Source organism: Canis aureus, chromosome 27 (genome assembly GCF_053574225.1).
Source record: "Canis aureus isolate CA01 chromosome 27, VMU_Caureus_v.1.0, whole genome shotgun sequence".
Taxonomy (NCBI): domain Eukaryota; kingdom Metazoa; phylum Chordata; class Mammalia; order Carnivora; family Canidae; genus Canis; species Canis aureus.
The window spans coordinates 36,022,235-36,048,282 of NC_135637.1; the positions used below are offsets into that span (position 1 = coordinate 36,022,235).

The 26,048-nt window shown below is 43.6% G+C and overlaps 1 protein-coding gene across 1 annotated transcript; it reads right to left on the minus strand.

Moving 5' to 3' along the window:
• Window positions 1-593: 593 nt before the first annotated feature.
• Window positions 594-21,117, minus strand: LOC144299444 (nebulin-like). The gene is made up of 15 exons (XM_077874965.1): window positions 21,013-21,117; window positions 20,802-20,906; window positions 19,858-19,965; window positions 18,971-19,078; window positions 17,621-17,725; window positions 16,842-16,947; window positions 16,641-16,745; window positions 13,286-13,392; window positions 11,611-11,811; window positions 11,202-11,306; window positions 10,469-10,573; window positions 9,410-9,516; window positions 1,448-1,574; window positions 1,023-1,127; window positions 594-611 (listed from the first exon to the last, which is right to left on the minus strand). Exons 8-15 carry the CDS (start codon window positions 13,328-13,330, stop codon window positions 594-596), a joined length of 813 nt encoding a protein of 270 aa, XP_077731091.1. The 5' UTR covers window positions 13,331-13,392; window positions 16,641-16,745; window positions 16,842-16,947; window positions 17,621-17,725; window positions 18,971-19,078; window positions 19,858-19,965; window positions 20,802-20,906; window positions 21,013-21,117.
• Between the last annotated feature and the right edge of the window lie 4,931 nt (window positions 21,118-26,048).

The window sequence follows — 26,048 nt, forward strand, 5'->3', positions numbered from 1 at the left end:
TTTTTTCTAAGCGCAGTTGCCTGTTTGACAGAGGAATAAGTCAGTTGCAGTGACAGGTTCAGCATCCTTACCTTGCTCAGCTGTGTCTTCAGTTCCTGTACTTTTCTGTATTCTGGAGTGTCAAGCACCACTTGGTATCTGTCTCACATCTTCCTCGCCTTATCAGTGTACAGGTAGTTAGACCTAAAGAAAAAAAAGAAAACAGAAGCACAAGTTAATCAGTCATTGAAAGAATTATATTGAGGCTGGTGACGTGGTAATGGAAGCTGTGCCAGGGTAGCTATGTGTCATGAAGATGTGCACTCGCCCAGAACTTGCGCACGTGCCGGCAGCGGACCGTGTCAGGAATGTCACACAGGAAGCAGCCCAGTCCCGAGGATCTGCAAGTCCTCCTTATATTAAATCTGTGTGGCAGAAACAGAAATAAAGCTGGCCAGGATTAAATGCAAGCCAGGAACCAATAAGAGTAGTGAGACCTTCATGTTGATACAGGTTTCATTTTGGTTGAACACGTCCACCCTATACTCTTAGTTGGCTTGCACTCAAATGAATCACAGGTTTTTAAATTTAATCCTGAGCTAAGGAAAATATTGCTATTTGTTGTTCTTATACTGATGGGAGGAAAGCATGGATTGAATGGAGTGGCCTTTCAGGAGATGGAAACATTTAAGGAGAAACAAACATGGGAGGAGGAAGTTGCTAATGAGTATGGGCGTGGGGATGAGCAGGAGAAGGATACTATATGGGACCCAGGACGAGACGAGGTAGGGTGAGGGGCCGGTCATGGTTCAGTGTTGAATTCAGAGTGGTGGCCAGCAATGCTTGTAATTCCTAAACGTTCTTCCTACTACTGTTTCCGTGGTTGGAGAAATGCGGGGTCCCGCTTCCACACAATTTCACCTCCAAGCTGTATACCCAGTGTAGGACTCAATGCAGCAGGCAGTTCAAAGATCACCGGTTGGCTTACATGTACACAGCCCCTTGGTAAGAGCTTTTCTGAAAGACCCAGACGAGATGCTTACATCACTGGTGATGTCTCCCACGTAGCGGCAACGGATCACTTGGGGTGTGTAAGGCAGTGAGATCACGTGGCCTTGCATCTTGAAGAAGTCTGATTTGAAGATCAACTGAAAAAATGGCCCAAAACACACACATCAGAGACCACATGGCTGACATTCCTCCCGGGGTGCCACAGCCTGCCCTCTCTCTTAAGAAAATACTCACCTCGGGATCCCTGGGTGGCGCAGCGGTTTGGCGCCTGCCTCTGGCCCAGGGCGCGATCCCGGAGACCCGGGATCGAATCCCACATCGGGTTCCCGGTGCATGGAGCCTGCTTCTCCCTCTGCCTGTGTCTCTGCCTCTCTCTCTCTCTGTGTGTGACTATCATAAATAAATAAAAATTAAAAAAAAAATAAAAAAAAATAAAAAAAAAAAAGAAAATACTCACCTCACTGACAGCCTCTTGTGTCTTCTTGACTTGGCGGATTTCAGGTGTATCAGGAGTTGTGTGAATCTTGTCTTTCAGTCTGTGGTACAATTGTCCATACACGTGGATGGAACTGGAGAGTATGATGCTGAGTGAAATAAGTCAATCAGGGAGGACAAACATTTTATGGTCTCATTCATTTGGGGAATATAAAAAATAGTGAAAGGGAATAAAGGGGAAAGGAGAAAAAAATGAGTGGGACATATCAGAAAGGGAGACAGAACATGAGGGACTCCGAACTCTGGGAAACGAACAAGGGGTGGTGGAAAGGGAGGTGGGTGGGGGGTGGGGGTGACTGGGTGACAGGCATTGAGGGGGGCCCTTGATGGGATGAGCACTGGGTGTTATGCTCTATGTTGGCAAATTGAACTCCAAAAAAAAAAAAAAACTGTCGATACTATCTCTACACTGGAAGCAAAACCACTGCAGGTATTTAGTGTGGGAAGATGAGGGCAACTGTTGACTAATCAATAATCAAATATTCTACACAAAGAGCCATTAGAGGAGCAATTAAGGATCAAGGAAGTGTCTGACAGGAAAAAAGAGGAAATGGTACTTATTTTAGTTAGGTGAAGAATTCTGAGCATAAAGTCTTCCACATTCTATCAGATGGTTGGATATGGTCAGATATACAGGCCAACCATGTATATAGAAAACCAGGGTCACGAATTAGACTAAAATGCAAATTCATTAGTAAATGTTTCATAACGGATCTCAAAAAAGGAATTAATTTACATCATAATCTGTGAATTGGGATTGACAATGGCATTGCCAAATACAAAAAGACGTCACCGATGGATACAAACACCAAAATGGTAACAAAAAGGACCCTCTCATTCCTTGATGATACAGAGATTTCTAACTAACATATAGTACAAAGCCGTGGCCTCTGAAACTCAATACCCCCCCCCCCCCCCGCAGAATCAACATTCACTGTACCTCACTGGTAACATTGTTCACCCTCTGGACATGGACAAATGGGATTTCTTTAGGGCCAAGTGTGTATCTGTGTGCCTTGATGTGTTCCCACTCTTCTCTGTATTTGTACTGGGAAGGCAGAGTCAGAACGAGTTCGCTGCTGGGTCACAAAGAGTAGTTGTACATTCCTCACACAGGAAGGAGCTGCTGCTTACATTTGAAAATCACTCTCCATGGATTAAGTACAAGAAAAAGTCAGGGACAAAATGTCACCAGTAAACAGGACCTTGGCAATTATTTTCTTGGCTATATAAGCCAGGTGCAGAGAGGAATAAAATTCAGTGTTGCCTAGAAAAACCTGCTGGCAGGCAGCTATGAAAATAAAAGGGAAACCGTGTGTTTTTATGTTTTTTAAAAATTTTTTCTTGGTGTTAAATTTGCCAACATAGAGAATAACACCCAGCGCTCATCCCATCAAGTGCCCCCGTCAGTGCCTGTCACGCAGTCACCGCCAACCACCGCCCACCACCCCTAGTTCGTTTCCCAGAGTTAGGAGTCTCTCATGTTCTGTCTCCCTCCCTGATATTTCCCACTCGTTTTTTCTCCTTTCCCCTTTATTCCCTTTGACTATTTTTTATATTTCCCAAATGAATTAGACCATAGGATGTTTGTCCTCCTCCGACTGACTTATTTCACTCAGCATAATATCGTCCAGTTCCATCCACGTTGAAGCAAATGGTGGGTATTTGTCATTTCTAATGGCTGAGGAATATTTCATTGTATACATAGACCACATCTTCTTTATCCATTCATCTTTCGATGGACACCGAGGCTCCTTCCACAGGTTGGCTATTGTCGACATTGCTGCTATAAACATTGGGGTGCAGGCATCCCAGCATTTCACTGCTTCTGTATCTTTGGGGTCAACCCCCAGCAGTGCAATTGCTGGGTCGTAGGGAAGATCTGTTTTTCACTCTTTGAGGAACCCCACACAGTTTTCCAGAGTGGCTGCACCAGTTCACATTCCCACCAAGAGTTCAGGAGGGTTCCCCCTTTCTCCACATCCTATGATTTGTAGTCTCCTGCCTTGTTAATTTTCGCCATTCTCACTGGTGTGAGGTGGTATCTCATTGTGGTTTTGATTTGTATTTCCCTGATGGCCAGTGATGCGGAGCATTTTCTCATGTGCGTGTTGGCCATGTCTATGTATTCCTCTGTGAGATTTCTGTTCCTGTCTTTTGCCCATTTCATGATTGGATTGGTTGTTTCTTTGCTGTTGAGTTTAAGAAGTTCTTTATAGATCTTGGATACTAGCCCTTTATCTGATATGTCATTTGCAAATATCTTCTCCCATTCTGTAGGTTGCCTTTTAGTTTTGTGGACTGTATCCTTTGCTGTGCAAAAGCTTCTTACCTTGATGAAGTCCCAATAGTTCACTTTTGCTTTTGTTTCTCTTGCCTTCGTGGATGTATCTTGCAAGAAGTCACAGTGGGCGAACTCAAAAATGGTGTTGCCCATGTTCTCCAGGATTTTGATGGAATCTTGTCTCACATTTAGATCTTTCATCTGTTTTGAGTTTATCTTTGTGTATGGTGCAAGAGAGTGGTCTAGTTTTGTTCTTCTGCATGTGGATGTCCAATTTTCCCAGCAGCATTTATTGAAGAGACTGTCTTTTTTTCCAGTGGATAGTCTTTCCTACTTTGTCGAATATTAGTTGACCATAAAGTTGAGGGTCCACTTCTGGATTCTCTATTCTTTTCCATTGATCTATGTGACTGCTTTTGTGCCAGGACCACACTGACTTGATGACCACAGCTTTGTAGTACAACCTGGAATCTGGCATTGTGATGCCCCCAGCTATGGCTTTCTTTTTTAATATTCTCCTGGCTATTAGGGGTCTTTTCTGATGCAACACAAATCTGAAAATAATTTGTTCTAACTCTCTGAAGAAAGTCCATGGTATTTTGCTGGGATTGCATTAAACATGAAAATTGCCCTGGGTAACGTTGACATTTTCACAATATTAATACTTCCAATCCGTGAGCATGGAATATTTTTCCATCTCGTTGTGTCTTCCTCAAATTATTTTAGAAGTGGTCTGTAGTTTTTAGGGTGTGGATCCTTTATCTCTTTGGTTAGGTTTATTCCTAGGTATCTTATGCTTTTGGGTGCAATTGTAAATGGGATTGACTCCTTAATTTCTCTTTCTTCAGTCTCATTGTTAGCGTGTAGAAATGCCACTGACTTCTGGGCATTGATTGTGTATTCTGCCATGCTCCCAAATTGATGTATGAGTTCTAGCAATCTTGGGGTGGAGTCTCTTGGGTTTTCTATGTAGAGTATCATGTCATCAGCAAAGAGGGAACGTTTGACTTCTTCTTTGCCAATTTGAATGCCTTTTATTTCTTTCTGTTGTCTGATTGCTGAGGCTAGGACTTCTAAGACTATGTCAAATAGCAGTGGTGAGAGTGGACATCCCTGTCTTCTTCCTGATCTAAGGGGAAAGGCTCCCTGTGCTTCCCCATTGAGAATGATATGTGCTGTGGGCTTTTCGTAGATGCCTTTTAAGATGTTGAGGAATATTCCCTCTATCCCCACAATCTGAAGAGTTTTGATCGGGAATGGATGCTGTATTTTGTCAAATGCTTTCTCTGAATATATTGAGAGGATCATATGGTTCTTGTTTTTTGTCTTTCTGATATGATGAATCACATTGTTTTATGAGTGTTGAACCAGCCTTGCGTCCGGGGATACTTCCCTCTTGGTAATGGTGAATAATCTCCTTAATGTACTGTTGGATCCTATTAGCTAGTATCTTGTTGCGAATTTTTGCGTCCATGTTCATCAGGAGTATGGGTCTATAACTCTCCGTTTTGGTGGGGTCTTTGTCTTGTTTTGGAATTAAGGTGATGCTGGCCTCGTAGAACGAGCTTGGATGTATTTCATTTCTATCTTTCTGAACAGCTTTAGTAGAATAGGTATGGGTTTTTTTTTTTTTTTTTGGTTTCTTCTTTAAACGTTGGAATAAATTCCCCAGGGAAGCCATCTGGCCCTGGACTTTTGTGTCTTGGGAGGTTTTTGATGACTGCTTCAATTTCCTCCCTGGCCTGTTCAGTTTTTCTATTTCTTCCAGTTCCAGTTTTGGTAGTTTGCGGCTTTCCAGAAATGCGTCCATTTCTTATAGATTGCTGAATTTATTGGCGTATAGCTTCTCATGTTTTTAAAATTGTTTGTATTTCCTTGGTGTTTGTAGTGATCTCTCCTTTCTCATTCATGATATTATTAATATGAGTCTTCTCGCTCTTCTTTTAATAGGGCTGGCTAATGGTTTATCTATCTTACTAATTCTTCAAAAGAACCAACTCCTGGTTTTGTTAATCTGTTCCATAGTTCTTCTGATATCTATTTCATTGAGTTCTGCTCGAATGTTAATTTGTCAAATCTCTTCTTCTGCTGGGTGTAGGATCTATTTGCTCTTTTTCATCTAGCTCCTTTAGGTGTAAGGTTAACTTCTGTATTTGAGTTCTTTCCAATTTGTGGATGGCTGCTTGCATTGAGATATATTTCCCCCAAGGACTGCTTTTGCTGTATCCCAAAGATTTTGAATGGTTTTATCTTCATTCTCATTAGTTTCCATGAATCTTTTTAATTCTTCCTTAATTACCTGGCTCACCCTTTCATCTTTTATCAGGATGGTCCTTAACCTCAACGTGTTTGAAGTACTTCCAAACTTCTTGTTGTGATTTAGTTCTAATTTCAAGGTATCATCCTCTGAGAATAAGCAGGGGATGATCCCAATCTTTTGGTATCGGTTCAGATCTGAGTTGTGATCCAGTATGTGGTCTATTCTGGAGAAAGTTCCATGTGCACTTGAGAAGAATGTGTATTCAGTTGCATTTGGATGTAAAGTTATGTAGTTATCTGTGAAATCCGTTTGGTCCAGTCTATCATTTCGAGCTCTCGTTTCTTTGACATGTACTTAGAAGACCTATTTAGTGTAGAAAGCGCTAGATTGAAGTCACCAAGTATAAGTGTATTATGATCTAAATATGTCTTAACTTTGGTTATTAATTGATTGATATATTTGGCAGCTCCCACATTCGGGGCATATATATTGAGGATTGTTAAGTCTTCTTCTTGGATAGATCCTTTAAGTATGATACAGTGTCCCTCTTCATCTCTCACTACAGTCTTTGGGATAAATTTCAGTTTATCTGATATAAGGATGGCTACCCCTGCTTTCTTGTGAGGACCATATGATTGGTACGTGGTTCTCCAACCTTTTATTTTCAGGCTGTAGGTGTCCTTCTGTCTAAAATGAGTCTCTTGTAGACAGCAGATAGATGGGTCCTGCTTTTTTATCCAGTCTGAAACCCTGTGCCTCTGTATGGGGTCGTTAAGCCCATTCACGTTCAGTTACTATTGAAAGATATGAATTTAGTGTCATCTTGATACCTATTCAGTCCCTGTTTTTGTGGATTGTTCCATTGGACTTCCTCTCCAAGAGGAATTTTAAGAGTCCCCCTTAAAATTTCTTGCAGAGCTGGTTTCCTGGTCACATATTCTTTCAGTTCCTGCCTATCTTGGAAGCTGTTTATCTCTCCTATTGTGAATGAGAGCCTTGGATAAAGTATTCTTGGCTGCATGTTCTTCTCATGTAGGACCCTGAATATATCCTGCCAGCCCTTTCTGGCCTGCCTGGGTCTCTGTGGAGAGGTCTGCTGTTAATCTAATATTCATCCCCATAAAAGTTAGAGATTTCTTGTCTCTTGCTGCTTTAAGGATCTTCTATTTATCTTTGGAATTTGCAAGCTTCACTATTAAATGTCGAGGTGTTGAGCGGTGTTTATTCATTTTAGGTGGGGGAAGGCCTGTGTTTTTAGTCCCAGCACAGCTTGGAAGTTAGGACCTGCAGGGAAGAGAGGAGCGACTATTTTTGAGGCCAACAAGTGGCTTTCCAGATGGATTTACCAGAAAAAAAAAGACATATTAGGTGGTTGGATCTGCAAGTGTCTGATTTGGATACTGTAGGTTTGGGTCTTTGGTTTTGTGTACTGGCTGGCCGGCAAGCTTGGGTCCCAAGACTCCGAAGGCAGCAGAAGAGGGCTGCAGGCTGTGTGCAGCGCCCCCGGGCTCTGCCCTGCATGGGGCTCCCTAGCATCCCCAGCATCCCTGCAGGGTGGTGGGAGCCACTGGGCTAGGAAGCCCCAGATAGCAGGAGCCCCTTCACCCCCAGCTTTCTGCTCAGTGTGCAGAGGGCATGTGGTGGGGCCAGTATCGGAGCCAGCTAGCCCACAAGCAGTCCTGTCTGCCCAAGGGACGCACACAACATCCTGTCCCCAGGCAGCTGCAGCCGCCCATGGGGTGCCTGGGGTCACAGGGATGCTCCTACGCTTCTTGAGGCAAAGGCGCTGTGATGACCACACTCAGCGGGGGCCTCCACACACACCCCCGGCCCCCAGGGGCCCAGGTCAGCGCCCCTCCCCTGGCAGGCCGTGGTGCGGGGAGGCACCTACATAGGTGATCTGGTAGTGCTTTTCCCTGGAATGCTGGAAGGCGGCTGTGTCACCAGGGAGCCAGTATCCTGTGCGCTGGTCACGTCGGCCGGCACCTGGGTACAGGTCCTGCGGAGGGCGAGGGGTCAGGCTGCGCCGGGGCCCATCGAGTCATGCGCATCGCACGCGGCCCATGCCAGGCTTTCGGTCGGGATGCAGCGTGTTCTTGTTTACCAGGCCGATGTCATGAGGAGTCAGAGGAGTTCAAAGGGCCAGGTAACTAATGCATCATCCTTGACCCCCTGCTTCGAAACCGACAGGTGCCTGCGTGCTCCACTGCCCAGGCCTTGGGCTCAGGTCACATCTCTGAGCCCATCAGTCTCCCTGCTCGACCCCCACCCTCCTCGCTAATGCTCCCTCGCTTCCACTCTGTCGAGTAAATAAACCAAATCTTTAAGAGAGAGAGACAGAGAGTGAGAGAGATGCCTGGGGGTGCTCAGGGTGTGACGCTGGGTCATGGGATTGAGTCCCCAACGGGTTCCCGCAGGGAGCCTGCTTCTCCCTCTGCCTGTGTCTCTGCCTCTCTCTGTCTCTCTCATGAATAAATAAAACCTTAAAAAAGAGAGTGAGCGAGTGAACGATGAGTGAAGGGGCCCATAGGAAATAATTCTTCTATGTTTTGAACGTATGCCCAATTACCTGCATGGAATCGAGCAAGAAAACGGGAGCAGTAGAGAGAACAGGCAGTCAGTGCCGCCTGTGTCGTGAACCCTTAGGTGGCATTCACATCATCACAGTCCCGGAGACAGTCATAATGATAAGGCACATCCCTGGAACCCCATTCCTCCAATAAACACAGTGTCAGGCCATGAAGAGGTCACGATTCCCCAATCCCTGGCAGATGGGGGAAAGGAGTTTCTGACCATGATCCTAAATAGCCTGTCTTTGGGGGGGAGATCCAGGAGTAGGAATAGTATCAGAGACATCAAAGAGCAAATGTTTTTCAATATTCAGTACAGGAGAGTGACATCAAAGAGGGAAACCAATGTTGCCTGAGCAGGTAACACCCAAAAGGGATATTAAGTACGTGAGTGGAATCCAGGTCTTTCTCTTCTGAATTCCAACAGTAATTTCTAGCCCTTTCTCTTACTACTAGTAGTCCCTTATGATTATGTGTCTTCTCTTTGTCATCTTGGTTTTAAGTTGTTTGAGAAAGGTTGGCTTTCTTTCTCCCTCGTATCTTGTAAATGTAAATGCAATGTTGCTCTAAGAATGCCCATTGCTTGCGTGGTGTAAGAATCCCACCAACCAGGAGGGAAGACAGACTGTGTACTGTTTGGGTTTTTTCTTTGTTTTTTAACTCAGGTGAATGGAATAGCATTGACAACTGAGAAGGTCAGGCTGAGATAAAGCACAAGCCAAGGAGGTTTCTGCAAAAGCCAGTGGCCTGGCCCTCGGAGGCCGCCCCTTAGACTTCTGCTGCCCCCTGCACTGGGTTCTCACTGCTCACCTCACTCTGGAGCTTGTGTGCATGAAGGGCCCATCCAGTTCCATGGTTTTCATAGTTGCAGCCACCTTGCCTCTGACGCTATCCATGTAGTCATGGTGGTAGATGGCCTGTGTCAGATAGAAGAGGGGTCAGCTGATTCTGATCACAGCAGCATCATTGGAAAGAAGCAAAGTAAATGGAAACCTAAGTCTCTCTTAAAGGAAGGAAGGAAGGAAGGAAGGAAGGAAGGAAGGAAGGAAGGCAGGGAGGGAGGGAGGGAGGGAGGGAAAGGGGAAGGGGAAGGGGAAGGGGAAGGGGAAGGGGAAGGGGAAGGGGAAGGGGAAGGGGAAGGGAAGTAGGTAGGTAGGTTTCCCTTTGCCTCAACAACTGATCCATCATTGTCTTGTCCACAGGCTCGCAAGTGGCATGTGGACCCCGCAGCATGAGAGAAGCAGAGGACATGGCTCAGCAAAGGGAGGGAACAGCGGCTATGGTACGGCTCTAAGTTTCAAAACAATGGGTTTTTACATTCTAACTCGCTGGTGGGATTTGATATTTACTTACTAATTTGCGGGCTTAGTTAAAAGAAAATAAAAGAGCAGCCGTGTGCTGGCTCTGCCCCCCAAGTCAGAGAGTGGATGTGGCATGGGGCCGAGGCTTGGGCACCGGGCCTTCCCAGACCACGGACGAGGGGCCCCACGAAACCCACACCGCTCACTGCACGGCCTGCCCCCTCCTCACCCTGCCATGACCAGCTCTAATTTTCCAGAGGGCTGACCAGCAAGATACAACTGCTGCTCTTGACACGAGGCCTCAAAAAACAACTTTAAAGCAAAAAACTCTAAAACACTGAGTATTCCATAGAGTTATAGCATTTCTACCTCCACCTTGGGAACTGATTGAACACACCAGGTTTTAGGAAATATGAGCAGAACCATAAGTACTATCTAGGACACTAACTCTGGTCTCCCAGTTAGCAAAAGCCACTTACTTTTTCTTTTCTTTTTTTTTTTTTGCCACTTCTGTTTGAGTGGTGGCCCCATTTATTACTGTCCACACGACTTCCCCACGGGGACTTACATCACTCAGTTGTTTCCCACTTTTCACAGCCTGCACATAGACTTGTGTGTCTGTGACCAACTTGTAGCCATTCCTGGTCTTCTGTGTGTGAGATTTGTACTTGATCTTCCAAGAGGAATAAAAGAAGCCTGTGGTAGACCGTTTACGGTTCTAGAAATTGCTGCTTTCATGGAGGGTTTGGTTGCTTTTAACTCATGACATTTACTTTCATTAGCACATATTCAATCGACCAGGAGGCATTTGAATTTTAGGACAATCTGCATAATCGATGCTTATAGTCCTATGGAGCTTCTAGAGCCTTCTAGCAGGCTTGACAACTGCTCTTCTAGGAACATTTACGCATTTTTACTGAAACCTTTATTACAGTGTTAATTTGCTTAGCAAATTCTCTCTTTATAAATAGGTCCTGTCTATAGCGTCACAAACACCTCACAAGTGAGATTTCCCTAATAGGAGAATCATGTGCTTGATAGATCTGAAATAGTCCAAATGTAGAGAGAGGTTCCAGGGAAGGACAACAGGACAGCTCGACCGTGTTGTTGAATAGAGAGCTACGCGCATTCCAAGAAACAGCCGTTCCCTGCTCCTTAGCATTCTTCTCCAGATCAGCCATCCTCAACACCATTTAAGACATAGCTGGTCTGTGACAATGTACATAACTCCCCCTTTGACTTAGACTACGTAGAAAGGAAATACACTTTAAAAAAAAAACCATAAGATAGGGCAAACTCACATGGTTACATAGAACATAAGCATGCTTGGCATGAAGAATTTCAGGAATGTCCGAGATGTAGCATCCAATGCCCTTTAGCCAGTTGAGGTCATCCTTGTATACAATCTAAAGATTGCGGTGGATAGAGGGAATTAGAAAAAAGAAACTGACCGTAACTCAAACACCAAAAACACAGACACCCAGTGGGCCTGGGAGGACTTTATCGAATGACATTCGAAAGGTGTTATGCAATGAGGCTGTGGGTGCCGTGAAAACACTGGCACACAGAGCCCTGCTTCCAGGGACAGACCCATGGGTACAGAGGACAGCAACGCTGGAAGAAGGCCAGGGTACATGCAGGTGGGTCTGCTTCCCCTCAGGATGGGCATGTGGAGCCAGCGCGGGGGACCTTCACAAGCAGTGGGCTTACGTTGCTGTAGATCTGATCTGTGACTTTCCTGATGTGGCTGTTGACTTGCAAGTCAGGGTGGCAAATCCACTCACAGAGGTGTAGGCAGTAATCAATCTCACTGCCTTTCTTCTGAGATTCCTTAGCAGTAACCATCTCCACCATGTCAGGCACGATGTGGATTCTCATCTTGTTCTTTTCATAAACTGATTTATATAGGCGCTGGGAAGATAAAATAATATGCCAATTATGTAGGAAATTGTGCAAGGTCTCAAGGCAATCTGGTTCTTAAATCCTTCTTATACACCAGAGAAGTCGAGGTAAAGAATGTATGGCAATCAGGTGGGATCTGGTAAATATTAAATTAATTCCGTATACTGTCTAACAAAGTCTTTTACTAAATACGCATCTCTAGGCCAGAAGGCATTGAAAAATTTTATTGGACCACTAGCATTTAAACGAATGGAATAGAATTGAAAAGATCAGAGTGTATTGCCTTTAGTTTGGCAGTACATAGTCTTCTGTCATATGTCAGAAGGAAGTCACATAAACGTCAGCTGTGTGTGTGTGTGTGTGTGTGTGTGTGTGTACTTGATACAACATTCTCACTGGTAAAAAACAGGGTTTGAGAAATACTGATCTAAAATGCTATGTAAGGGACGCCTGGGTGGCTCAGCAGTTGAGCATCTGCCTTCGGCTCAGGGTGTGATCCTGGGATCTGGGATCGAGTCCCACATCGGGCTCCTTGTGGGGAGTCTGCTTCTCCTTCTGCCTGTGTCTCTGTCTCTCATGAATAAATAAAATCTTTAGAAAATAAAATAAAATAAAATGCTATGTAAAAGGTTCACAATTAAGAGGTAAAAGTCTCTAAAGGAGGTTAACTTCTGAAAGAGAACTAGCTTCTTAGGACTGCAATGAAGGTTATAGGTAATTTTACAATAAAAGGCTTTACTTAAGAACATTCTGGGCATAAAGGGTTGAAGTTCATAAACTTTTTTTAAATATATTTTTTATTTATTTATGATAGTCATACAGAGAGAGAGAGAGAGAGGCAGAGACACAGGCAGAGGGAGAAGCAGGCTCCATGCACCGGGAGCCCGACGTGGGATTCGATCCCGGGTTTCCAGGATCGCGCCCTGGGCCAAAGGCAGGCGCCAAACCGCTGCGCCACCCAGGGATCCCCGAAGTTCATAAACCTTAATACGATATCTAGATAGCTCATTGTAATTTTAGATTTTCTTTTACAATATACACAAACATATAATATATAAAACACATGTGGATGGAACTGGAGGGGATTATGCTGAGTGGAATAAGTCAATCAGAGAAGGACAAACATTATATGGTCTCATTCATTTGGGAAATATAAATAATAGTGAAAGGGAATTAAAGGGAAGGGAGAAGAAATGGGTAGGAAATATCAGAAAGGGAGACAGAGCATGAAGACTCCTAACACTGGGGGTGGTGGAAGGGGAGGAGGGCGGGGGGTGGGGGTGAATGGGTGGCGGGCACTGAGGGGGGCACTTGACAGGATAACCACTGGGTGCTATTCTGTATGTTGGCAAATTGAACACCAATAAAAAATAAATTCATTAATAAATAAATAAAACACATGAATCAGTAGAAAAATTCTAGGAGCGGAGAACTGGGGAAGGTAGAGGGTGGGTGAGAGGCCATCACAATGCACTTGACTTACATTGCTAGCCAGATGCTTCTGGTTCTTAGCATGCATCAGGGACATGGTACTGGTAGGCAGGATGTAGCTGGTGGCTTCACTCCATCCCAAGCTTCCTTGTACAGGTTCTACAGGGGTTATAAACCATTTTGTGAGTACAGAAAATGCACTCTGGTTGGATCTTTAGAAGGGGATTTTTCCTGTATCTTTTTTCAGACACTGCTTAACAACCCCTGATCTTCATACTCAGCAGGACCCAAGTCCCCCTCAGTAAATAATGGGTTTAATGCTGTGACCATAATTTTCTGGTCCATTATTCTGTTCTCTTCCATAGTACTTATTTCAGTTTGGCAGTTATCATGGAGCACTGCATCTTGACAACAGTGGTGAATGTATGAATATGCATTTGTACAGCTATAGTACTGTAGGCCACAAAGAGTGACATTTTACTGTATGGAAACGAAAACAAAGTTTTTGACGCTGTGTTCCTTTGCTCTAGGTCTAGGAATTCCTGAAGGGTGAAAACCACTAACTTAAAATCTATTTATCCTATCTTACATTTTTGTAGCTAGTGGGAGCTCAAGAAAGATTTCCACTCCTAGGTATTTATTTACTCAAGAAAACAAAAATTACATATGCACAAAAACCTATACTCAAATGTATATAGCAGCTTTATTCATAATTGTCACAAACTAGATACAATCCAGGTGTCCTTGGACTGTGAATGAATAAATTGTGGTATATTCATACAATGGAATATCACACTCTGCAATAAATCCAATAAACTACTGGTTTTTACAGCAATGTGTAGAGTACACATGTGGATTTTACTAAGACAAAGAAACAGACCTGACGGCTGCAGACTTCATAATCCCATTTGCAGGACATTCTGGAAAAGGTTTTTCAAAGTTTGTTTCTTTAAAAATAGGTCCAGAAAATGCTTCTATGGGTCTCAAAGAAGGAAAAGGAAGAGGGTAATTTTGAGGTGATAGATTTTCTGTGGCTTCACTGGGGTGAATACATGACTTTGCATTTGTTGAAAGCCATAGTCCAGAGGCACCTGGGTGGCTCAGTGGGTTAAGCATCTGCCTTCAGCTCAGGTCAAGATGAGCTTGGAGAACGCTGCTCAGAGGGAAGTCTGCTTCTCCCTCTTCCTCTGCCCCTCTTCCTGCTCATGCTCTCTCTCTCTCTCTCAAATCAATAAAATCTTGTTTTAAAAAACATCCTGTAGTAGTATATACTACAAAGAGTGATTTACTGTGTGTAAATTAAAACAGAATCAAGCTGAATGGGGAAGAGGACGCCAATGGAATAGAAATCAAAACAAATAAACCTAACTGTGTTACAAATGCATAACAAGACTATGCTGAAGGAAGTGAGTTAGAAAACAATTTAGTTTATTTTTGAAAATGGTATTTTGACTCATTAAGCTATAGACAAAAATAACCAAATAAGATACTGTAGTTACTACATTTGTTTCTCACAGGAATATGGGTTAGCAATTCTCAAAACTATGTGCCGATAAAAGTTGAACAAATAGGAGCGCCTGGGGGGCTCAGGGGTGAGTGTCTGGCTTCAGCCCAGGGCGTGACCCTGGGGTCCTGGGATCGAGTCCCGCATTGAGCTCTCCGCAAGAAGCCTGCTTCTCCCTCTGCCTGTGTCTCTGCCTCTCTCTGTCTCATGAATAAATAAATACAACCTTTAAAAAAGTTGAACAAATAAGCAAACATGTCATAGGTAATGAGGGCCAGGCTTTCTAGGAAAAAAAAAAGCCACAAGTTGGAAAAATAAAAGATAGAAGTCTAAAGTCTGTAGTGTTGAATGATATAGGAAGCATCAATAGGAACTCATGGTTCAAAGCACACATATAATTAGACAAATATAGAAATAAATACTGATATGTATGCATATAGAGGTTAGTATCCATAATATATTTCTAAGCTCTGTCCATAGAAGGGTCCCAGCAGCAGTGAGCACGCCTAGTGCTGAGATTTTTGCCTTTGAAATGCCAATCCTTAATACATAAACCAGGGCTCCTTGGAGAGGGGGTATCTGGAGCAGGTAAATACAAGATGAACATCTTGTGGTGCCAGAATGTAAGGAAGCACTCAAAAACAATGACAGAGTATGTTAAGTTCTTATAGGAGCCACCCTGAAAGGCACCCAATGGGGAAAGGTGAAATGATTTGAGCAACAAAATAAATAGCAGTATTAGACTACATCACGTAGAAGAAATTAAATATCCATGAGTTCAGATATAATTACTTACTGATACAAGTAAAAAAAAAAAAACCCAAATGGTAGGAAGAAAGAGTGGTTTCTTACCGAAGAATTCCAATTGATAAATGTAGGAGGGATGAAAAAAAAAAACAGAAAATCACCAATAGGCATATTTTATACTAAAAGTTGTTTCAGGCAAGACCCATCAATAGATGGTAAAATACATGAGAGAACATTTGAAGAGAAACAGGCTATCTGCAAAGTCCCAAAATATCTCCCTCCATGATATGTATTAACAACAAAGGGAAAAATCACGACATTACAGTAGAGAAGCTCAGCAGCCAGCCACCTAACCAAGTCACCACGTTCAACATCACCAGTTACCGGCATCACGTCCCACCTGCCATGATGCCGGAGAGAAGCTTTTGTGTTAAACTCGCCAAAAATGGACTGTCTTGATCTAATCATAAGAAGACATCATATAAAACCAAATGGAGGGGCATTCCACAAAATAACCGGAAAGTATTCCTCAAAAGTGTTACAATCAGAAAAAGACAAGGGAAAACTGAGAAATGATCAGATTGAAGAAAGCTAATGAGTCATATGAATTAAATGCAAAATGGGATGACAGGCTGGCGCCTGACATAGAAAAGCACATTAGTGGAAAAACCCTGGTGAAATCTGGATGAAGTCTGTAAGTTACACTGCAACAAGGTTAATTTAGTTTCCATGATTGTATTACAGACAAAACTATGCTGGAATTCTCTGGACTCTTTCTGCAAGTTTTCTGGAAACCTAAAAGAGTTTCAAAATAAAGTTTTAAAAAGTTTGTTGAATTAACCAATTCAGAGGAGACAAAAAAAAAGTGTCTTTGTAGGCTGTACGCCCCTTGTCCCTGGAGAAGCCAGGGAAGGACAAGTCCAGGGTGAGGGTAGCCTAGTTTCAACAGTGCTCACCTGCAATAAGGAAGGAGCTCCCAAATCTGTGCCAATGCACAGCATGGTGTGATATTCCACTTCGGGCTCAATGAATTGTCACTAGGACTACTGAGGAGATAAAATAGGAAACTGGAAGTGCCTGAAAAAACCTGGGCGGTAAGGTGCTTATCCCAACTATTCCGTTACTGTCTCCAGGGAAGAAGAGAAAAATAACTCACTCTGCTGTAAAGATTCTTCAGGTTCTTGGTTCTGTCATAATCCACTGTTTCTAGGACTGTTGTATCTTTGTCCTTAATCTGATGATAATTTTCTTTACATTTCACCTACACACAAAAAAGATGGGTTATTCTTTTCTGCTGTTCAAAAATACAGAAGGACAGGAATGGCTTGTGTCGGGAGAGAAGTCCAAGAAGACGCACCTCACTGGCATTAATGCCACTTTGAAGAGCAGTCACCTAAAGTGGTGTATCTGTGACCAGGTTCTAATTCTGCAGATTTTCTTTACCTGCTGCCATGTACCCGTATCTGTAAAGAAAAACCAGGCACCGGAAATGGTAAAATACACGTCTGCCATCAGCATGAGCAGTTTGTGCCAACTTAGATGAGCCTTTACTTCATTCTGGGTTCCTGCTTTAATACTAACAGAGACACAGTCGTTCTGTGTTCCTGCCAACTTTGTAGGGTTGTCAAAACCTGGCTCTTTGCCAGATCTTCTTCACCATTTTGTTGCCTTTTCCATGCATGCACCCCCATCCCTGAGTGCCTCAACCGTCCGTGAACCTGCCCTAGGAGAGCTAAACCATATCCTGGGGACATTTTCCAAATATCTACTTTTTTACTTCAGAACTTACCTCCCAAAGGTCAAAGCATGCATTTGCATTCTACTCTCTGCAGGCTAACCTAAGCAACTTCCGTATAGATGCTTGAGGGTGGTTCACTCTGAAACACCTCACAGGAAACGTTCTGGGTAAACCTCAAATGCTTAAACCCCTGGAGAGACCAAAACCGAGAAGGTCCCACACCAGAGCAGGTCACCAGGAGAGGCTGTATCAGGCAGGGGCCTCTGGTTTCTGTGGCTCACGTACTGTTAGAGCAGCTTTCTCTAACCCGGGCACAGGGCTGGCCTGGTTGTCACCCCACTGAAAGCACCACGATTTCACTGATCCACAGAGAGCCAGTCCTTCTGGGAAGATCTCACCTGACTCTGGAGATCACAGGATTTCTTGGCCTGGAGGATCTGAGGCATATCCCAAATGTAGCATCCCATGCCTTTCAGCCGATTCAAGTCATCCTTATACACGTTCTGCAGGAAAGAAGGGATGATGAGAGGTGACAGGTACTAACTGAATTTACAATCGGGCATTTTGATAATTTCCCATCAGCCATTGGCTGTGCTGAGTGCTTAGCAGTCATAGGGTGGGCCCCGCACCAGCTGGAGGGCTTTCCCGCTCCGACCTAAAGAAGCCTAGGAGGAGAGGAAGAGCTAAAGTTTTGTCTGGAGTAAAAAACAGGTTAAATATTTAACACAGGGGTCACATGGCTCAGAGGGGATTCTCACACCAAAAAGTGGTTACGCGTGCCACTGTGCTTTAAAAAGCAGTACAATTTATGAATACGGGGACAAGTGGAGCATAGGGGGCCAAGACACGGTTGAGTGAAGGTGTAACTAAGTCAAGCTGCAGAAAGGGCATCGTACATTGCTCAGGATGTCCTGCATGCTGTGGGCCCGAATTACGCCGGGTTCTTCCGGGAGAGACATCCACTGGTGGAAGTAGTGTTGGTACTCTAGGTCACGGAGGATGTACTGACAGTGTTTGGCCAGCCCGTGATTCATCATATCGATGGGGATGTCCACATTTGCTTTGGTATCCGCATAATCTCTTCTGTAGTTCAATTAAGCCCCCTTTTTTTAAAGACAAAAAGAAGGATTAAAATGTTAATTATTCAGATCCATCTCTCTCGGGGTCTTATCCCTAGTATAGATCAGTACCTTTAGGATGAACAAAGGCTAAAGAAGATACTTTTTAAATAGATTCTTCATTCCCAATGTCCCTTCCTTTCAAAACACAGGGGTAAGTAGTCACCTTGTTGCTTTCTCCTTTTTCCAAACACAGGTACTTCACTGTGGGTTTGGAAGTGCAGAAGGGAAGGAAAGGGAGGAAAGCCCATAGTTACCAATGGTAACTGGCAGGGGTGGGGATGAATCTCAGGGAAGGAATGACTCCTTCCTCACCACCCCATGCCTCTCTCAACCGAAGAACGGGTCACAAACAGACCCCCTAATAGCACCCTCCAGGGTACAAATCCTCCGTCACAGTGAGCTTTGCTTTGCTTACTGCACTACTCGTCTTTTGGAAATCCAGGCACTGGACCACACCAGGGAACTCACTGATTTCTTTTCCAGCCAGGTAGTGGCCCTTCTGCTTCTCATATGTCTCTTTGTATTTAAGCTGTGAAGTAGGCACAACTTAGTTGAGAATCTCTGGGATTTTTGGACCAGCTCCCCTGAGAAGACTCTTAAATGCACGGAGGAAAAACCACCACTGACCTCGCTGTTCACATAGTTGGCATGCTTAGCTCCCACGATGGGAATGTAGCGCCTATGCAAGGTGCAGCCGTAAGCGTTGGTCCCTTCTCAAGCCCCTTTGTACAGTATCTGGAACAAAGGAATATGTGTCAGCAAGTTTGCAGTCAACTTCCTTCAGGTATTGCTAAAAAGAAAATGGTAAAACCAAGGTAAAATATTTATGTTTAAAGGCCAAGAGCCCTTACTGCGTCTACCTAAGAGTATGGGAGAATCTTCTATCTTACTGCAGATTGAATCTACAAACACCAGGGTGTTCTAGGACATCTATAACAGAGAATAACTGTATTTAAAGTTATGGTAAAAGTGGAAATACATTTTCACATAGGTAGAGAATCACCAAAGACTGCTTCCCATTGGGCATACACACAGACACAGGGCACGCGCGCACACACACACACATCATCCTTAAATCAGCTGAATTAAATTAGTCTTCCGTCTGTTGGCTTGAGATATTTATACATGACTGCCAGAGAGGGACTGGCCTTTCCTCTCTTTTCCCTGTTAGTGGGTGTTCAGTCCTCTGCGCACCTACAGCTGGTATAGCACCTGCTACCTTATTATCTATTTGCCTGTCCATCTCCCTCATTGGCATGGGCTCCTGAGGGGCTTCTCTTACTGAGTGTTAGCCCCATAGCACTTCCTCCAATGCCTGGCCCATTACTGGAGCTCAAAAAGAAAAATACCAGCTGAATAAATGCTACTTCTAATAAACAACAGCAGTTATTTCTAAGAAGATTAAATGCAATGATAGGTCTTTTAAGTTCAGTTGTTCACAAAATCAGCCAAGAAGATGAATTAAGAGCTTAAAATTAAGAACTGAGTTGTAAATCAAATAAAATAGAACTTACAGTACTGTAGAGTTTTCTCATGTCTTTGGAGTGGGTGATATATGGTGTATCTGGAGAAAATAGATACTTGCCCTTCAATACTTTATTAAATGTTTCTTTATGTTTTACCTAACAAGAGAAAACAAGACAAAACCAATCCACATCTTTGGTCAATATAAATGCATATTTAAAGTTTCATAGTTTCGGGGCAGCCCGGGTGGCTCAGCGGTTTAGTGCCGCCTTCAGGCCAGGGCATGATCCTGGAGACCCGGGATCGAGTCCGGCATCGGGCTCCCTGCGTGGAGCCTGCTTCTCCTTCTGCCTGTGTCTCTGCCTCTCTCTGTGTATCTCTCATGAATAAATAAAATCTTTAAAAAAAATAAAAAAATAAAGTTTCATAGTTTCTACCCAAAAAGATAATAACCAGTCTACATTTGGAGATTTAAAACAAACTAATTGGTTAGATTTCAGTTCATTTTGCCTAATACAATAATTTGGACAAGAATATGGATGCTTTTTAAAAGAAGAAATGGGTAGGAAATATGAGAAAGGGAGACAGAACATGAAAGACTCCTAACTCTGTGAAACAAACTAGGGGTGGTGGAAGGGGAGGAGGGCAGGGGTTGGGGGTGACTGGGTGACAGGTACTGAGGTGGGCACTTGATGGGATGAGCAATGGGTGTTATTCTGTATGTTGGCAAGTTGAACACCAATAAAAAATAAATTTATTATTTAAAAAAATAAAAAAAATAAAACCTGCATTCTCAGTCTGAAAAAAAAATGTTCGTACAGTACATCTCTTACTAGGGACTTTAAAGACATGCCCACCAGAGATGATCTTCTAGTTTCCTGCCCCACTGTCCATTTTCTTACAAGCAGTTACCTGGAGGTGAGCAAATGCAGTCAATGACACACAATGAACTCCCCAGTCCATGCACACATCACTATACACAAAGAAAACTTACATCACTTTGACTGACTGAGTTAATCTTCACCAAAACAATCTCTGGAGGATCCACCACACTTGTGAAGTTAGGACAGTTGTCGAGATCAGCCTTCTTGTATTTTATCTGCAAGGAAACAGAGATGATTAAGACTGGTCTCCTTCCAGTGGGTACCTGCCCCCACATGACAGGCAAGGCGGCCAGGCATTAGGTAAGAACAGGGTTTGTGTACCTGATTCACCATTTCCTGGTTCTTCGTAACCCTCACGTAGTCCACAGAGTCCACGGGTATCCAGACAATGCCACGGAGCCACTCCAGGTCAGCCTTGTAGACATCCTGAGAGCAGGAAGAGAGATACAACGCAGGCATAAATGACTCAGGCACAGGATTCCAGACTGTAGGTCTGAAGCAACTTTTTCAGGAGCTTTTTAAGGATTTCCCTCTAGTGACTGTCATCTCTTGATGCAATCATGATTTCACCTGTTCACCAGAGAGGTATCCTGTGAGCCTATTATTATGAGCAAAGTACTGTACTAGGTGCTTTCAGAGATAAGTACAAAGGAATCTGGTGTGAAGAGAAGTCCTTTATAAGTGGAGAGTGTAACAGCAAGAACACTCAAGGGCTATGGGAGCTACGGGCAGGGAGCCATTGTATCTAGCATTGAGTCCAAGGAAGGGTTTTACCAGGGAGGGTGGGTTTTTAGAAGGATTTATATTTAATTACTTGGTACGTGGGAAATTTAGACTAACTACACAAAGGAAGTGATACAACTAAATGCTCCTGTATGGTAGAGTAGGGGACACATGCCCCTGGCCAGGCCTAGCTCTCCCCCTCCCCACCCCACATCAACCACAATGGAGCTGCTGATCTGGTTAAATGTCCATGACCATCGTTCTGCTGCAGCAACAGGGAGGTGGCAAGTTCAAGCTCACCACCTGGTGGCAGGCAGCCTCTGATTTCCTGTTTCCAAAGTGGTAATGAGAAGACCAGGTGGGTTAGCTCCAGGGTATGTCTGAGCATCAGGTCGATGCATGGAGTTTCTGTTCCTTAGGAACTGCTGGCGGCAGCTACACGTCTGGGCTCAGGCCTCACTGCAAGGTGGCCTAGGTCATGTATTCTCTTCCCTACCCTCACCCAAAGCTCTGTGCAAGCAGATTCTGGGCCCTCAGGTAGTTTATCAGGATTTTGTTTCTCTTTTGCTTTGATTCTTTGCAAGCAAGTCCTACATCAACGCCTGAAGAAGAGACGCTTGGCAAAGGGCATACCCAGGTCTTTGCCTACACTAACTACAACCCCCATTTACTCTCCATTCTCACCCCAAGCCATTTATTATTTTAAATCAGCTGATAATCTCCCAGGCCAATGTGAGATGTTCGTGATGTCAAAGATGATGCAAAAACAAAAAAAACAACCAATGAAAAAAATTGGCTTTGAACAATACTCGGAAATAAGTCGTCAAAAAGGCAAAGCTGTCAATCACTGCTCCTGGTTTTTCTCTACAAAAGATTCAGCCTCAGTTCCCTTCTGGGAACAAATTCAGTATTTATGGCTCAAAGTTTCAAAGCCCGGTGCTTCCAGAGTACTGCCTGTAACTCTCTGAGTACACCATACATTCCTAGGTCATTAAGAAACAAAAATTACTTACATTGCTCTGTAGGTCAGAGGCTTTCCTTGCCTGGATAATGTCATTTTGGTCAGGATGACACATCCATTGGTGCAGGTAATTACGGTAATCAATATCACTGACGAGGTCCTGCCCATGCTTGGCAGCCAACACCGACACCATATCAGTGGCTATATATTGATCTTGGCCTTTGTTTTATGGTAGTCCTCTCTGTATAGTCTGTCATTCTGAATCTGGCCTGTGCGCTCAAACCAAACCAGTTTAGGATCATCTCTCATCGTCGAACACCAACATAATGACCTCTTTGTTTTACATGTTCAGCTTTGTAGTTCAGCTGGTGGGAGAAAAAAAAATAGAGATTCCATCGGTTGTGACAAGCTCTCAAGGAAAAGGGGAGCTTGAAACATCAGCACACACAGCCCCTCAGCCTTTTGTCACCTGCCTCCCCGAGAATAAAGAACAAAAAGCACTGACATAATAAATATGAAGAAATACCGATTTAAAAGTAGGAAAAATACATTCGTTTTCTAATTCTGCCTATGTTTTATTGGAAAGCTTAGAGATTTTAAGGAAGTGAGGGAATAGAAGAGAGTAAACACTCAGACCATAGCTTTTAAAGAAGCCAACAAAACAAACACTCTCAAAGCCCAGAGAGGACCAGAAGGGTAGAGGACTCCAAACATCCCCAGGCCTCCTAGCTCCAGGAGCCCCCAGCGTGCGCTCCTAGAAGGATAAATGACCTCGCTCTGAATGTCACCAGAGTGATGGGCGTGAACAAATGGTACGCGTCTGGAGGCAAAATGTAACCCGTAGCCCGTAGCTTTTTGTTTCTCCCAGCCTTCCTTGTAGAGATAGTAAAAGACAGAGAGCCACAACAGAGCTTAACCTAAGGAGTCAGAAGGGCGCTGGTCATGTGCATACATCTCCCCACTGTTACATTCCGGTCCTCGGTTCCCCCTCCCCCGCCCAGGAGTATCAGGCATCTGGCTGAAACCCATACCTGGTCCAGCATCTGGGCTGTCTCCTGGGCAGTGTGCAGCAAGGGGGTCTCGGTGAGGGTGTACTGTGATTTGGCATCATTCCAATCTTTCTGGTATTTACTCTGGAATTGAGAAGCCAGAGGTTTAACATACTTGATATTAAGAAATCATAATGTTGCTCGGGAAAATGCTAGCATCATCTCATGATTACAGTCTGTGTCTCAGACAATGACTGCACGCTGAGCTAAAGTAGGTGAAAATCTTTGGAAATGACATTTCATGATCGGGTAATTTTAGAATGACAGGTACTCACATCATTTAGGATCTCACCGCTTTGTTTTGCAGTCTCGTAATCAGCTCTATCATCCACGGGAGTAAAGTTGAGAGTTTCTATTTTTGGGCGGTATTTTTTCTATTGGAAAGAAAATATCTTTCCTCTCAGGCAGGACAAAGACACACTAGATTTAAGGGTCTTTCTCTACTAGAAGCACAGAGAGCCATATCTGAACGGCACCCTTCGAGACAATTTGACCTTTTTCTTACCATTTTATTTTATTTTATTTTTTAATTTTTTATTGGTGTTCAATTTACTAACATACAGAATAACCCCCAGTGCCCGACACCCATTCACTCCCACCCCCCGCCCTCCTCCCCTTGCAACACCCCTAGTTCGTTTCCCAGAGTTAGCAGTCTTTACGTTCTGTCTCCCTTTCTGATATTTCCCACACATTTCTTCTCCCTTCCCTTATATTCCCTTTCACTATTATTTATATTCCCCAAATGAATGAGAACATATAATGTTTGTCCTTCTCCGACTGACTTACTTCACTCAGCATAATACCCTCCAGTTCCATCCACGTTGAAGCAAATGGTGGGTATTTGTCATTTCTAATAGCTGAGTAATATTCCATTGTATACATAGACCACATCTTCTTTATCCATTCATCTTTCGTTGGACACCGAGGCTCCTTCTACAGTTTGGCTATCGTGGCCATTGCTGCTATAAACATCGGGGTGCAGGTGTCCCGGCGTTTCACTGCATCTGTATCTTTGGGGTAAATCCCCAATAGTGCAATTGCTGGGTCGTAGGGCAGGTCTATTTTTAACTCTTTGAGGAACCTCCACACAGCTTTCCAGAGTGGCTGCACCAGTTCCCATTCCCACCAACAGTGTAAGAGGGTTCCCTTTTCTCCGCATCCCCTCCAACATTTGTTGTTTCCTGCCTTGTTAATTTGCCCCATTCTCACCGGTGTGAGGTGGTATCTCATTGTGGTTTTGATTTGTATTTCCCTGATGGCAAGTGATGCAGAGCATTTTCTCATGTGCATGTTGGCCATGTCTATGTCTTCCTCTGTGAGATTTCTGTTCATGTCTTTTGCCCATTTCATGATTGGATTGTTTGTTTCTTTGGTGTTGAGTTTAATAAGTTCTTTATAGATCTTGGAAACTAGCCCTTTATCTGATATGTCATTTGCAAATATCTTCTCCCATTCTGTAGGTTGTCTTTGAGTTTTGTTGACTGTATCCTTTGCTGTGCAAAAGCTTCTTATCTTGATTAAGTCACAATAGTTCATTTTTGCTTTTGTTTCTTTTGCCTTCGTGGATGTATCTTGCAAGAAGTTACTATGGCCGAGTTCAAAAAGGGTGTTGCCTGTGTTCTTCTCTAGGATTTTGATGGAATCATGTCTCACATTTAGATCTCTCATCCATTTTGAGTTTATCTTTGTGTATGGTGCAAGACAGTGGTCTAGTTTCATTCTTCTGCATGTGGATGTCCAATTTTCCCAGCACCATTTATTGAAGAGACTGTCTTTCTTCCAGTGGATAGTCTTTCCTCCTTTACCGAATATTAGTTGACCATAAAGTTCAGGGTCCACTTCTGGATTCTCTATTCTGTTCCACTGATCTATGTGTCTGTTTTTGTGCCAGTACCACACTGTCTTGATGACCACAGCTTTGTAGTACAACCTGAAATCTGGCATTGTGATGCCCCCAGCTATGGTTTTCTTTTTTAAAATTCCCCTGGCTATTCGGGGTCTTTTCTGATTCCACACAAATCTTAAAATAATTTGTTCTAACTCTCTGAAGAAAGTCCATGGTATTTTGATAGGGATTGCATTAAACGTGTATATTGCCCTGGGTAACATTGACATTTTCACAATATTAATTCTGCCAATCCATGAGCATGGAATATTTTTCCATCTCTTTGTGTCTTCCTCAATTTCTTTCAGAAGTGTTCTATAGTTTTGAGGGTATAGATCCTTTACATCTTTGGTGAGGTTTATTCCTAGGTATCTTATGCTTTTGGGTGCAATTGTAAATGGGATTGACTCCTTAATTTCTCTTTCTTCAGTCTCATTGTTTGTGTATAGAAATGCCACTGACTTCTGGGCATTGATTTTGTATCCTGCCACGCTACCGAATTGCTGTATGAGTTCTAGCAATCTTGGGGTGGAGACTTTTGGGTTTTCTATGTAGAGTATCATGTCATCGGCGAAGAGGGAGAGTTTGACTTCTTCTTTGCCAATTTGAATGCCTTTAATGTCTTTTTGTTGTCTGATTGCTGAGGCTAGGACTTCCAGTACTATGTTGAACAGCAGTGGTGAGAGTGGACATCCCTGTCTTGTTCCTGATCTTAGGGGAAAGGCTCCCAGTGCTTCCC